Source organism: Camelus dromedarius, chromosome 1 (genome assembly GCF_036321535.1).
Source record: "Camelus dromedarius isolate mCamDro1 chromosome 1, mCamDro1.pat, whole genome shotgun sequence".
Lineage (NCBI taxonomy): Eukaryota > Metazoa > Chordata > Mammalia > Artiodactyla > Camelidae > Camelus > Camelus dromedarius.
In genome coordinates this window covers 114,492,079-114,506,878 of record NC_087436.1, presented here as the reverse complement: position 1 = coordinate 114,506,878, position 14,800 = coordinate 114,492,079, and the positions used below count along the sequence as shown (strand labels likewise).

General features: G+C 44.7%; 1 protein-coding gene across 1 annotated transcript in view; it reads right to left on the bottom strand.

Moving 5' to 3' along the window:
- Positions 1-3,299: 3,299 nt before the first annotated feature.
- BOD1L1 (biorientation of chromosomes in cell division 1 like 1) overlaps positions 3,300-14,800 on the bottom strand; it is a 48,745-nt gene continuing 37,244 nt past the window's right edge. The window contains exons 18-26 of the mRNA XM_031437227.2: positions 14,081-14,165; positions 13,648-13,721; positions 12,548-12,623; positions 12,432-12,466; positions 11,341-11,386; positions 9,414-9,463; positions 9,235-9,316; positions 8,678-8,831; positions 3,300-4,667 (exon numbers count right to left, since the gene is read on the bottom strand). Coding sequence (XP_031293087.2) covers positions 4,550-4,667; positions 8,678-8,831; positions 9,235-9,316; positions 9,414-9,463; positions 11,341-11,386; positions 12,432-12,466; positions 12,548-12,623; positions 13,648-13,721; positions 14,081-14,165 — 720 coding nt within the window. The 3' untranslated portion in view covers positions 3,300-4,549. The remainder of the gene's footprint in view (positions 4,668-8,677; positions 8,832-9,234; positions 9,317-9,413; positions 9,464-11,340; positions 11,387-12,431; positions 12,467-12,547; positions 12,624-13,647; positions 13,722-14,080; positions 14,166-14,800) is intronic.

Genomic DNA, 14,800 nt, shown 5'->3' with positions numbered 1-14,800 from the left:
GTAAGCACTCACCCTGGCGTCCCCGATGCCTAGAGTGGGCCTAGCACGTGCTGGAATCTTAGCAGATGTTTATTGAATGAGTGGCCTCACTTTGTCCTCACACAACCTGCGATCAGAGGGACAGGTATCAGAGTTCCTATTTACAGATGAGGACTCTGAGACGTGGAGAGGCCAGGTGATTTCTTCAAGGTCACGCAGAGCGCGGCCGCTGCATCAGGACCCCCGAGAAGACAGCCTGATCCCTTACATAGCTGTTCCCTCGCCTTTTAGCACAAATAACATATTTCAGTTTCTTTTGTTGTTGTTAAATCATCTTCTGAGGCCTAACTTGGAGATGTTTATTTCCATCATGGGATATTTTGGACGGGCTTTGCAAAGGGAAAGGGCCAGAAGACTGTGCTTTCAGAGGAAGGGGGTTGGGATAGGGGGAGAGAGCTTACTGGGGAGATTTATGTCACGGAATCACAGCAAACGCTGTCACTCCGTCTGAGTAAGTGTGGCTAGAAGCAGGAAGGGGAGGACAGGATATCATGGTAGCACACGGGCTTAATGGAATGTCAAGGGAACAGATGGGACTGAGCTGTCCTGGCAACTGTCAAAGGAAGAAGTTTGAGACACAATCTCGACACAAAGGCAGGTGGACCGGGGCTGGAGACCCGTGCTTCCTGTGCATTCAAAAAGGGCTCTTAGTGAAGTAGCAAAAGACATCTCTCTAGAATCAATCCATATTCAGGTCGGAAGTAAGGAGGGGTCCAGGGAGCGGGGGTGGAGAGTGGACACATCTATTTAAGTTTTTCTTAGTTTTGTTTTTAAATGAAGTGTAGTTGATTTACAATGTTTTCAGGTGTACAGCAAAGTGATTCAGTTATACACACACAAACACACATATATATTCTTTTCCCTTATAGGTTATTACAAGATATTGAATATAGTTCCCTGTGCTATACAGGAGGTACTTGTTGTTTATCTATATTGTATATAGTAGTGTGTGTCTGTGAATCCTAGACTTCCAATTTATCCCTCTCTTCCTTTCCCCTTTGGTAACCATAGTTTGTTTTCTATTGGACACATTTATTGAGACATAGATTTCACTTAAAAATTAGATTTACATTTTAAGACTCTGAAATGACCAATAATATATTCTTTGATACTCCAAGAATGTTTACTGGGGAAATAATCTTTTTGAAGGACCAGCAGACCCCAAATGACAGGGATGAAATGAACAACACTGTTTGAGGGTAAATAGGGACACACAAGCCCCAATAGGAAAAGGCAAATTCTTGTTGAATACATCTTTCGGGATGAAAAAAATGTTAGTTTGACGCTTTCAAGTGAGACTTACGGAAGACTGACAAATTGGTTTCCATGTAGAATAACAACTTTTGAGTTTTCATGATAAACTTATTTTGAGAAGATGACATTTGAAAAAAAAAAACAGCATGGGGCAGATTCTGCCAATGGTGACAGGGAGCACATTTATTAAAAGCTAATGGAGAGGGGAGGGTAGAGTTTACTGGTAGAGGGCCTGCTTATCATGCAAGAGGTCCTGTGTTCTATCTCCAGTACCTCCATCAAAAAAATAAATAAATAAACCTAATTAGCCCCCCATCAAAAAAAAAAAAAAAAAGAAAAAAAAAGAAAAAAAGCTAATGGAGGGGGAGGGTATAGCTCAGTGAAAAAGACTCATTCAGAAAAAGCATGACGAGTCTTGATTAACAATTCCCAAAAATTGGGAGTTTGGGATTTGCAGATACAAACTACCATATATAAAACAGATAAACAGCAAGGTCCTACTGTATAGCACAGGGAACTATATTCAATACCTTGTAATAGCCTATAATGAAAAAGAATATGAAAAGGAATATGTATATGTATAACTGAATCACTGTGCTATACACCAGAAACTAACACAACATTGTAAACTGACTATACTTCAGTTAAAGAAAAAATAAAAGTCGAAACAGAACATGGAGCTGGAATCATCTCCTCCGTCCCAATCTCAAATCAGTTAGATTTCACCAGTTGTGGCAGCGTTGGGGAAGGCCTCCCTGTATCCCAGCCCTGCAGCCGCTAAGCCTGCTGTAGAGGTGGGAAGATCAGTCCTCTCTCCCGTGGGCTCTGCAAGAAGGACCCGGACCTGGGGTTAGAAGACGGTTCACTCCCAACTTGGCTAACTCACAGTGAGCTCACCTGATGGCCATTCCTAACTAGTGGGCTTGGCCAGCTGGAGTTGGTGGGTTCTAGTCTTGAAGAAGTCTAAGTGGTGGGGAGGGGCGGGGCAGGGACGAGGCCTGCAGTAGGGAAGGGAGGCCCCTCTGCAGTTGCAGAGGAATTAGCCACATCACTTTCAGCCAGGGGACACTGCCCCTTCAGGACGTCTTGCTGGATTGTCCCCGCCTTGTGTCAGCTCTGCAGATGCGGGACTGCTCAGGTTCACAGAGAAGGAGCAGTGAGGCGTGGCAGTCGGAACTAGGCTGGGACCAGGGAAGTGGCAAGTTTGAGATGGCGTGCAAGTGCTTCTTTGTGGGTTCTTAGGGGGAAGCTACTGGCATTTGTGGCTTGACATTGCTGCGGGGCCAGGGACTGTCCCGTGCATTGTAGGATGCTCAGCTTCCGGACCTCCTCCCTCCTACCGAGTATGTACCAGTGGCACCAAATCATCGTGATGACCAAGAACTGCCCCCATGTATTACCAGTGCCCCACGGGGTGGCATCTCCTCCCTACATGGGTTTCAGAACCACTGGAGATTAAATGATTTAGCTGAGTTCCCCACTGGAAAATTCCTTAATGCAGTTCCCATGTTTACTTCCAACTTTATTAAGAGGTAGCATTTCCTCACAACCCAACTACTTAGTCCCTGTAAGGCCATGCCTGGAGCAGGCATAACTCAACCGAGTAACGGTGGCTTCACGTTGAGAGCACATTTTCAGGTGTGCACTTCTGGTGAACCGATCTCAAGCTCACAGTGCAAAGATGGTTAGCCAAGGAGTTTGTGCCCTGGTACCTGGTCTGGCTTCTTACTCTTAATTAACTTTAAGGCAGATCATTTTACATTTTTGAGCTTTGGTAAAACTCAACCATATAAGTGAAAATGAGGAGTTCTCACGTTCCTCCTCTCCCAAGCCCCTTCCAGATCTACCGAGAGAGAGACCATCATGGACTCAAATATGATGTGAAAATGGAACAGTATATCTAAGACCAATTATTTAGAGAGAAAAAACAGTTTTCACAGGGAGAGATTTTAAAACAGGGAAAAAAAAAATCTGACCACGCAACTTTTGGGAAACATTTTATAATTTATATATAAAATCTCAGTAAGAAACAATGTAAAATGACAGAAATATCCACCTTACATTAAGAGTCCAAAAAAAAAATTTCACACACACTGAATGTAAATTTTAATTATAAAACAAGAATATGAACAAAACATTTTAAAATAATCTCAATTATTTGGCAACTCATCACATCATTGCTAGAGACAAATTTGATCTTAAGAAAAGTTTAATCTTATGAAAAACTTAAGTTGGACAGTTTGTTCATATGGGAGTTAAAACATGTTTTAAAAAGAACCTGGCAATAAAGCCAGTTTCTATCTTGAAATCATTGTGTATAAAACAACATAAAATCCTGAAGCTCGATCGACAGGAGTGACCTAATCTTCAATGCATTTCTCATCATTGAAAAGACACTATGGAACATATGGGTGGAAGCCTCGGAACAGTACAGAGGAGAGGAACGAACACCCACAGAGGCGTTTCTGCTGCGGTGACGGATGTAACTTCACTTGACCCAGAACCTCCTGTGCCGGTGGGGCTGGTAGTGAAGTCACAGATGCGAGTATAATCTAAAAACAAGTGACATTCTTAAAAAACAGAGTCACAACTGTGAGCAGAAAAGCAATGGAGGTCCTTTCTTGAGCTAAACTACTTTACTTGGATACATGCGAGAAGAGCCTATTTCCTGCCAGGTCGGATTCAGATAGTTACAGGGCAGGCGGCGTCCTAAAACATCTCTACTGATGACTGCATAGCATTTAAAACCCTTTTTATTTTAATTAAAAAAAATAATAAAATAAAATAAACAGATATATAGTAAAGTCCACAGATAAGTTTTCTCTGTAAAATAAATAAAGTGTTCATTGATTAGCATCATACACAGAGTAAAATACAACCTATTTATACATGTTTATATACTGTACATGGGTTACCGGGAGACAGCCTGGTGTCTGGTGGGCTGGAAGGGTTTGCGTTAGTGACGTGTCACATCGGGAAATCCCAATCTCGAATGTTAAAATATACAACTACTTTGTTTAGAGTTCAGATACAAAGTAAACTTATTTTCTTTTATCTGAAATAAATGTACATAATACCTTCTATGAACAATAGTTTATAAAGCTGTTTAGAACATAACAAGAAAAAGCTTGCACCTAGGAACCTGGAGCACATGCACGTCCTTCCCCTGGTTGAAGGCAGCAGCCTGTGGCCCCGAGGCCTGCCCCCTCTCTCCACTGTGTCCCCGAGTCGACCAGCAGGGGCGCTGCAGGCAGGATTACCGCTTGGCCTTCTTCCCGGGGGCCTCCTCCACGCGCTGCTGGCCCCTGGTGCGCGCAACGGGAGGGCTGGCCTCTCTCTTGCGCTTGGCAGAAGGGGAGAGCTGTGCCTTTGATCTGCAGTGAACAAAAGTCGAGGCCGAGGTAAGACTTAAAAGGAGCTGCTTCAAGTAATCTGGGAGTTCTTTAAAATACGTTAGAGTTCTAAACTTGAGAGCCGAGAAGAGAAAACCGGGGTAACGGCTACACAGGAGAAAAGGAGGCTCTAGAGGAGCCTGGCCTCCCGTGCAAACAGGGCGCCGGCGGGCAGTTAGGAAGCCCGTGCCTGCTTCAGCTCTGCCTCGCTCGACATGTTGCCCTTGGTCAAATCCACTTTCTTCTCTAGGCCCTAGTTCTTCTGTCTAAAACATAAAGAAATCAACAGCCGGTCCCACGCTGAGACAACCGGCAAGAACACAGCAGCGCGGCAGCCTGTGTCTGAGCAGGGACACGGCCGAGCTTCGTGCAGGACAGCTGGTGGCGTCAGAGAAGGCACAGGAACTTGAGAAGAGTTTTCTGCCCTGTCTCCCTGCCAGGAGCCTATCCCTGCTCTCCATTTTGCCTTTAGAGTGATTTGTCGGAAACTTCAATTAATCATGTTAAAGTCACTATCTTGTTTATCTGTCTCTACAGAATCAGAGCCTGCATCTTAGCAAGAGCCTCTGTGAGTGGTCTGCACATAATGAACCAGGCTTGCCTGAGAGTCTTCTCCTCACATGTAAAATAAGGAAAAGTGCTACATTGTACCCAACAAGGACGGATGGGACAGCCTATGTGCAGCGTGCCTGGCACTTCAGTTTGCCCCCTTTCCGTAAGCTGGGGACGATGACGCATATACCTGTTGTAAGTGTGCTGTGAAGATCAAACGTGATGAGACATCAGAGGAGTTTTTGTATACTGTGAAGTCTTAGTTTTTGATGCTGTAATGTACAGAAAGCAAGACAAGTCCCTGATCTCAAGGAAGACGTTTATAACTCAGAGGGGGGAAGGAAAAGGAACACACTGAAGGCAGTGGCCTCGGCCGCCCTCACTGCGCAGCCCTGACCGGAGGTGCAGCGGGAAGGAGGAAGATGGGCCGAAGCAGATGGGGCGGCGTCCTGAAGGGGGGTGGTGTCTGTGCTGGGCGGAAGGACCTGGCTGCCTGGGGGCTGGTGGCGAGGGGGCTCCTCAAGGAAGAACCAGCACCAGCAAAAGCTCGGAGCAGGCTGGGCACAACTTGTGGGAAGCGGGAACTGGGCGGTGGGGAACGTGCAAATGGGCCAGTGGCTGTGCCTCAGGGGGCTCTCCTGTTGCCTCGCTGCCCCTCCAGTGCTCTGGGCTGTTATCTGCTCGATCATGCTGCACCGATTTAACCAAGCATTCAGATCTGTGACCACTCGGAAAGAAATACGCTTGGCCTTCGGTCCCGGTGGTGGGAGTCAGCATGTAAGGCTCACAGGATCAAGGACAAGCCTGTGTGGGAGGCCATGAGGTGGGACAGACTGGCGAGGCCGCCAGGACTCCTTCTGGCTGCTCTTCCTGGTCCGTTTGGAGTAGGTTTCCATTTGGGAAACCAATGATTCCCAAAGACAGTTATTTGGCAAGACAGAAATTTTAGAGAAACTTAGGAAGAAAGCATCACTGCACCAGAAACAGTCTCGGGGCTAAAAGTGACCCTAAGTGTAGGCAGGACCCAGCCTCCTACTGGGGGAGATTTGCTTTTTTGCTGGTAAATAAATTCTTTTACTGATTTTTGGCGCTGTCTAGGAGAGACTGTTTGTGGGCTGCCACGTTTGGACGCTGTGCATGTAGACGGCTCGCTGGGATGCTTTCTGAAACAGATTACAGAAACACCGGGCAGGGGAGCACTGGGCACGCCAGGCCCTGGGACTCAAGAAAGGTCCAGGCTCCTGGAGGGCAAGGCAGGGAATGGGGACCACAAGCAGGAAAACGGTTGGCTTTCTGGCCCATTGCTGGGGAGCAGAGCTGCGTTTCATCATGAAGACTAACTCTGCTTGCAAGACTCTGGCTCTGCCTTCACTGTGCAGGATGGCATGTTGTGATTTGAAGATGAATCTGTGATAAACAGAAAATACCCTGGCTGGTGAGATAAGATCCCAAAATGCTCACCAGAGCAGAACGAGGGGCCAAGACTGATGAAAGCACAGTTCACGAAGCTGAATGGTCAGGCCCCGTTACTGGGTCCAAACAGTCGATGGGCCCAGTATCAGGGAGAGGAGGTCTGACTCCTGAGCTGAGCTGGTGCGCAGCTCAGGCCGAGGGAGCCAGCAAGCCGGGGCGAGCTGAGGTGCGGTGTCTAGGAGACACGGTGGACAGTCCTCTTCCGGATTCATTAGCGCACACTTCGTGTAGAACATTTGCTTCTTGACGAAAATAAAGGTAAACTGAAGCGAACGAACAAAAGGAGAAGACCTGGAAGCTGGCCCCCAGTGTGTCGGGGCAAGTTGTACGGGGGGCTCCCAGGGGAGAAGCTGCGGGGAGGCGGCTTCCACGGAACACAGGAAAAGAGCTGGGGAGGCGACCTACCCGGGCCCCGAGGCAGCGTGCAGGAGCCGAAAGACCCTTCCAGAGGAGCTGCTGGGTAGTGACGGGGGCACTGACGGGTAGGCAGTACCTCCCCAGACCCCATCCGACCCTGAGAATCTGTGAGGTTGTAACCACTCCAGAGCCCTGGAACCAATCAACCGAGGCCGAGGTATCTGGAGGGGAAAGAACCCGCCTGTAAGTCACAGCCCCTCGAGTGCATTGAAGGAGAAGCACCAGTAACCCAGGTGATTGCAGAGCCACACGTCACATATGGTTTATTTTTGTGGAATGAATTTTAAAAGGCAAATCTGTTAGCTACTTTCAGACACTCAGGGGGAGATGCCGGGAAGAGCTACGGAAACTTCTCTGGGTTGGGCTCTACTGTACTGGACGATCTTCCAGGACTGTTAAGGGGGAGGCGGTGGTGCTGGGCGGTGTCTCATCCGAGTGCACCCCCATTCTGTCTACCAGCAGGAACCCTGATTCTGTGGCTTCCGTCTACCCGAGCTGCCCCTCCTAGACAACACTTGTGCGACCACCACCGCACCTCCAGCCCTGTGAGCGCGAGTCTTCTGGCTCTAAAATCTGATTCTCTCAGAAACTAACCAGGGCACGAATGGCTAATAATGTACAAGTTTGGAGGAATTAGAAATAGGTTGTTTTTTTATGTAAACATATTACTTTATACTACAGTGGCAGGTGTTAGTAAGTGATACTCTTGAAATAAATGTTCCCGAACTTTCTGACTAATCTTGGGTAGTGAGATTATAGAAGACGATGCCAAGATGAACAGCTTGTGAACCACGTTAAAAACAAAGTATTCTTGCTTCAGAGAAAGCTAAGACTGTAAAGAGACGCAGCATTTCTCAAAATGTGCTGTGGGGAAAGGAACGCCGATGCTAACAGGCACAGTGACACAGGTGAGGGTGTGCAAAGTCTAACTGACGAAACTAAACAGGTTTCCTCCCTTCAGGACTAGGACAGGCCCTTAATGTCAATGTACAGTGTGGCTTACGAAGGAGCGAGAACTCAGTGGCACTCCCCAAACTCATTTGACCACGGTCCTCTTTTTTCCAGAGGCCTCTGGCTCTCCTAGGGTTTGGGAGAACGTACTCTGGGAAATGTACGCAAGCCCAAAACGGCCGCACGTAGGTGGTTTCAGGGGGCGGGCCTGTCCCAGGTGCACCTTAGCGCAGGGACGGGCAGGCTGCTCCTCTCGCGCCGCAGCTAAGCGCGCTGCTGCAGGGGCTGCGTTGTATGACCTGTGTTTCCAGCACAGCGTCAGAGGTATCTACTCACGCTCGATAAATATTTGTGAAGGAACTGATCTACCAAACAGGTATCTAAAACCTGGCGAAGAGTCCAAAGTGATCCTCAGAAATGGTTTAAGAAGGAAAACGGGTTCTCCAAGCGGAACTGAAATGTCAGAGGGCTGAGCATGTGCTCTCTGAAGATAAACTGAAAGGAAAGGGCTGACGAGTGGCGGGAGTGAGTCAAAGAGAAGAACCCTGAGAAACCCGAAGCTGCCTGCTGGCTCGGGAAGCTCTCCGTGGCCCCGTTACCTCTGAGCCTCTGATCTGGCGCTGGACCTCGTGGTGGCTCCAGAGGGCTCATCCTCTTCCTCCTCTTCCTCTTCCTCATCAGAATCCTGGTCTTTCTTGTCCTCAGCCGCTTCAGAAACTGATTTCTGGCGTTTTCTTTCCGGCTCGGAGGATTCTGTTCAGAGAGAAGGGTAACACCTGGATTGTACACTTCCCAAGGGCAGAGTCACGCCGTTTGGAACATAGGAGATTAGGGACCTGGAGGCAGAAGAAGTGGTTTTCCACTTCCTTTTTGTTTCAGCACTTGCAATTCACAACTGTTTAACTTAATCTCAAACACATTTGGGATAGTTTACTTAGGCAGTTCACAGCCAGCATTTGCGAAAAATTCACATGTACTCAGAAAAGCATCTGGGATGTACCATTTCTGACACAGGATTAGAGCCATTTCACACATATTTATGTAATATTAATACTAGCTGCACCCCACTGGATTTCCCCTCCTCCAAAGAAGGCCTCTTAAAAAGGTGATTCTGAAATGATAAGACTCTGGAATTAAGAATCTGCCAGGAACGTACCAGCATCATCTGACAGAGTGAGCGAACGTTTGGGCTTTCTTCCTCTCCGCCGCACACTCGCCACAGTTTTTTCATCATCATCCTAAAGGCAATAAAATTAAAGTTGAAAGGGTGGTCACTGGAGCATCTACTAAGTTTATTTCTAAAGTTCACGTCTTGATAACAGCGTTAACACTTACATTGCTTCCACTTCGTTCTTGTAGGTTAAGTGTTTCTTTATTGGACTCATCTTTAAGAAAAGGAAAATCTCTGCATTAATACTTTATCAAATTTAATTTCAACAGTCTGGCTTGTAGTCTATGAATGTACCAGAGCTAATTAAGGTACTGTTACACAATTTATCATTATTTTTTACAGCAGCCAAGCAAAGATCGAGGTGGAATACCTAAGCAGAGAGCACAACAGAACAAAAGCCAGGACGCTGAAGTCTGCATATTAGACCTGTCACAAATAAGCTATGTGATCTGGGCTTATTACTTAAATTCCCCAAGCCTGAGTTTTTTCACCTGTGAGATGAGGAGTTGGGCTACACCACCTTCATGGTCTCTCTTTCAGCTCCAATCCCCTGAACCCGAAAAGGGAAGAGGGAGGGGACAACTAGGGACCCCCCCCAGATGCAGCAGGAACCGCAGGTCAGGATTACAGACTTCACTGAAACCACAATGTAGCTCTATATATAGTACAACCCCCGTTTTGTAGTCAGGAAAAATGAGGTCTGAGTAACTAGTTCAGAGTCACATAACCAGCAGGTGGGGTGGTAGGTGGGATTCTTTCGACTCCATGCACTTATATCATGGTATCTAGAGAAGTGACATTTCATAAGTCCATTTTAGGTTGTATTTGCCTATTCTTTATATATTTGCTTTCTGTAGATGTTACCATTTTCTGAGAATGTAGCTTGGTTGAAAAAAAAAAATGAAGCTAAAATTATGAGGATGCTGATGAGACAATCAATAACCCAAAGGTGGACTTAATAGTGAGGAAGACTGTGTCGCTGCCTTTTCTCCAAGTTCACTTTGCTAACACAGAGAGAAGAGTTAAAAACCAAGAACAAGGCCCACAAAGAAGAATCCAGTCTCAAAAGGGTCACCATTACCCAGATTCAGAAAACAACTGATGAACGAGCCTCGAACATAATCACATGGCTTAAAATAGTCTTTAAAGGACATTCGAATTATAAAGATTTCTTCTTCTATGAATTTAATTATAAAATTATGAATAAAAAATGGTTAAAAACGAAACATCAGGAGAATCTTTTGTTAAAAAAAATAAACCTCCTTAATTTTCAAAGAGACAAGAAAAAGCATGATCACAGGATCACACACATAGTTAAATGTGGAAAAACCTTTAAATTACACAGTTGCTTTGCCTTGATATCAGAACATGTACTTTCCTGATCTGACCACACTGTTTATTTGATTCAAAATAGCTGTCGTATTCATCTTTTTTTGCCTATGTCAACACTTAAAAAATCTACCAATCGCTCTTTTTGCTTGTATGTAAAAAAATTTAAACTGTGAATTTAATATATACACGTGGTAAACACTCTGGAAAATGCAGGCAGCAGTAACAACACGGAGGGCTCCTATCATCTCACCACCCAGAGCTAAACATTATCAGCATTTTGGAATATTTTTTTTCTCCTTGGAATGAGGCCAAAAATACTTCACTGAAACAATTTCCTCTCTTGCATCCTAGCTCTGTAAGCTGCACAGGCTGCTTTCAGAATTCTCCTTCTGAGAACAAGAGCCTCTTGGGCTGAACTCCTGTCTTCCTGATAAGGGTGCCAGTTCCCACACTGATCTACTTGTCCCTGACACATGTCCTGTAAAGTGTGGTTTGGACACAGTGGTGCCTTCCCTCTTTTGCTTTTTGTTGCCTTCACCCTCCTCCTTAAAGGCTTTCCAGACTAACAGAGAATCTGAGAATGACTCAGATCACAGGAAAAGCCAAGAGCTATGGTCTCTCATGGCTACAAGGACAGCCTTTTCCACCAAGAAAGGCACCCACATCACTGAGAAGCGTGACACTCTACAACCTCCCCTGCCAGCCAGCTCCCCCACCCCTCCCTCAGATCATGCACAGGGCAGGGCTTCAGGTACACACCCGTCTGCATTGCTTTCAGTTTGCTGCCAGGTGGAGACTGTTCTACCTAAATTTAAACAAACAGAAAGTTGAAGTCAGTAGTTTGTCATCATAACACAAAAAGTTAATCAATAATGTAAAGAAGGTTTAGAACTGCTGTTTATTACATAGGCAGCATAGTTGGAGCCTACTTTCTGCAGTTGACTATACCAAGCCATGGCTGCCTATGACTCTGAACACACAGGCCTTTCCAGAAGGAGAACTAGGGCTGCCACAAGCCTCTTCCCTGGCCACTCTGCTGCTGCACCGGGAAACACGCACCGGAGGTCCCCCAACCCTGGCAAACCATCTTACATGCTGGTAAATGCATTCACACCTTTACATGTGGCTCTTTGTTTCTGTTATCTTGTAAGAATTCTCGTGAGATAATTAATGCAGGTATTGTTATATCCAAGGAAATGGGAGTCTCGAGAGGGTCACATGATTGGCACAGTGTCACAGATCTGCAAGTAAGTGGCAGAGCTGAGGCTTGAATCCCATTTGCTTTTGTTAGGTCAGTGGGCGTGGTTTGTCCCCTTAACAATGCTATCACTGAAACCCAGGCAATGAAGCCTTGATATAATAATTTTGTTGGGTATACACTTCAGAACCAAAGATAAAGAATGTTAGAAAAGATAAAGCAGTACTGTGGATTTTCCTGCACTGAAACTAGCATACATTTTATAAAATTAACTCCACAGAAAGTAGTAAGATGGTGAGACACTTTGAAGGTTTCCAAAAAGAAACTACTATCTAAAAATCATACAAAACAGCTATTTTCCATACTTTAGTCAAGGATGACAAGAAGATAAGCCCCTAAATAATTTTTATATGCCAAGCTCACAAGTGAGGATAGAGCCAGACTGAATTACAACTGATATAATTATGTTTATATGAAGCTATCAGTAATCAAAATATCTTTGGAATGGTTATTTGATGTTTTATTTATGAAAGTCTTTTAAAGCTTTTCAAATACTTAAAACAAAGGTAGTTGAAAATACTAATGTTGCAGTGAACTCTTTCTAGGTCAAGAGCAGACGTCTGAGGAGTTGTCATCTTTTGCAATTACTTACAGTGACGATGCCAGTATCTGTTTTGTAGTCATCTTCTAAAAAATGAAAAATACAAGTCTTAGAAAATCAGTTTGAAAATCTCTTGCATGTGAACTGAAAAGACACCAAATACCTACTTGTTTTTAATGCTATTTCTACAGGGTATTTACGAGGTCTTCCTCTTTTCCTTTTAATAATTACTGGTTGATCTTCCTAAGGGGAAAAGGAAAAAAAAAAAGCAATAAAAATTTTTCATTCTGTATTATGCAAGTTTGTCTTCCCAAAATAGGATTTAGAGTTCTCTCTTCAGAGGTCTCAAATCCCAGCTGCGTCTCTTAAAAAATACGTGATCCTGGGTTTGGTGCTTCACTGCTCTCAGTGCAATTCCCTCACCTGATAAACATTGCTAACTGGAGTAGAATTTACCGAGTCGTGAGGATTATGGGATTTAGGTAATGGAAATAAGCTCTCAGTGTTAGCTTTTACTTCTGTAATAAATATATGTGTCCATTTAAATGTGGATTTAGTCCTAGTCACTTGTGACCAAATGTGATTACTTATTAAAAAAAAAAAAGGAGGCCACTGAAAACAAACAGAACTATTAAAAAGTTATATCAAGACTGGCAAACTTGGCAATGTCTAGAAGACCTGGCTGGTGTACAGGTTGTTTCCCTTGATTTATGGGCCTCTGTCTCATGTCACCAGGATTCTGTGCCCTCCTGGGCTCTCGCAAATCTGAAGGGGCCTGGAACGGGTAGTGCTGGAGGTCTGCCTGCTCCTGCAGCCTCCCAGGAGTCCCTGATGTCGCCTTGTCAAACTGGGTCCCGTTCGGCACTTGCCGCAGGCCTTCTGCACACCCTGCTGCTGCCCCCATTTCTTCCTGCCAGACTCCAGGGCTCAGCAGCCCTGTTCTCTGACCTGAACTGGTGCCTGGCCTGGCCGTGCTAAGCTGCCAAGTCAGGAACTAACATGGACACCGAGGTACAGCTCTCGGCCGATCCCACATGGCCGACACAATTAGGTCTCATACAAACGTTTGGATAAAACGAAGATACAGAGAACAGAATTAATCAAAATGACAGTGATCAAGTGTACCGCATGAAATGCTGTCCCAATGTACTAAAAAAAAGCTACTTCAAAAGTACTTAAGAAATATGGGGAATAGCACTGAGTGCATTTTACTTGTTTTTAGTACTTAAATAAATCTGAACAAATAAATACGAAAAACATTCCTCACCTCCTGAGATTTTATGCTGTCATCATCATTCTGCTCTGTCTTTTCACCAGCAGCTTCACCACTGCTATATTCATCTGCAGAGAGAGCAGAGCCCTGTTCACTGCTGGGGACCACAGTCAGCCAGGACACCTACCGAGGGGACCTGTGTCGTCCCTGTCACGTGCACACACAGACTCCGTTCTCAGGCGGACACCACCGAAGTTAATAAGCTGGAGTCTGGTTAGCTGGTAAGAAGCATACTTTGGGTAGGACAGGGTCCAAACTACAAATCCTAAGCCCTAGTGATACTCAGCACATCAGACTGTGTTATAAAAGGGAAGGCAAGTCAGTGAACTGTGGTTTCAGCTGGCGGAGCCTCGTGAGAGATGTGCTGGCTGCTTTGAAGGATTAGTCTCTTCTCAAAACAATTTATCTATGTAGATGTGTTGCTCACCTTTTTCTTCCATGGCCCTTGAAGCAGAGCTGTTTGCCTTAGAACTTGTTTTCGATAACTCTTCCAAATCTTCAGAATTCTCTTCCTACAGAGAAGTTGAACAAGACAAGAAGCTTCTTTTTCATACTTGACCCTGCTTCCACTTATCCTCCCCAAAGTTTTCCTTTCAATTTCAACAACATATTCCAAGCAGTATTTTAGATGTTTGTTGGAAATTTTTTAAAAGGTAACTATTTTGCTGCTCAGGAGACCATACAAAAAGATAACAAATTCTGCAGGCAGAAAAGCATGAGATAAGGTTCAACTATAAAGCAACAAGGCCATTATTTTTTCCTTGCAAAGAGGAAGTCACTCGGCTCCTTCACCCTGGACTTTTTAAGAGAAACTCCAAAGAAAGAACTGAAAGGAATTTACAACAGATTTTTTTTTCTTTGTTGGGTGGTGGAGGGGAGGGGCTGGGGGAAAGGGATAAAGCAGAAGGTAACAAAGAGAACTGCTGATTTCTCAACAGTTGAATTATTTGCCTTTAGTTGCAAAAAAAGTTTTGAGCATGAAATACCAAATTGTTTGTACTATAATACTAATATAATTATAAACAAAAATATACAAATTAAACTTAAAATCAGAATACTGTTTTATAATATTATTATTTGTATATATGATTTTTAAATGAAAATGGTTAAGGTAGAGTATATTTAAATTTAACATTAAAAAATTTAC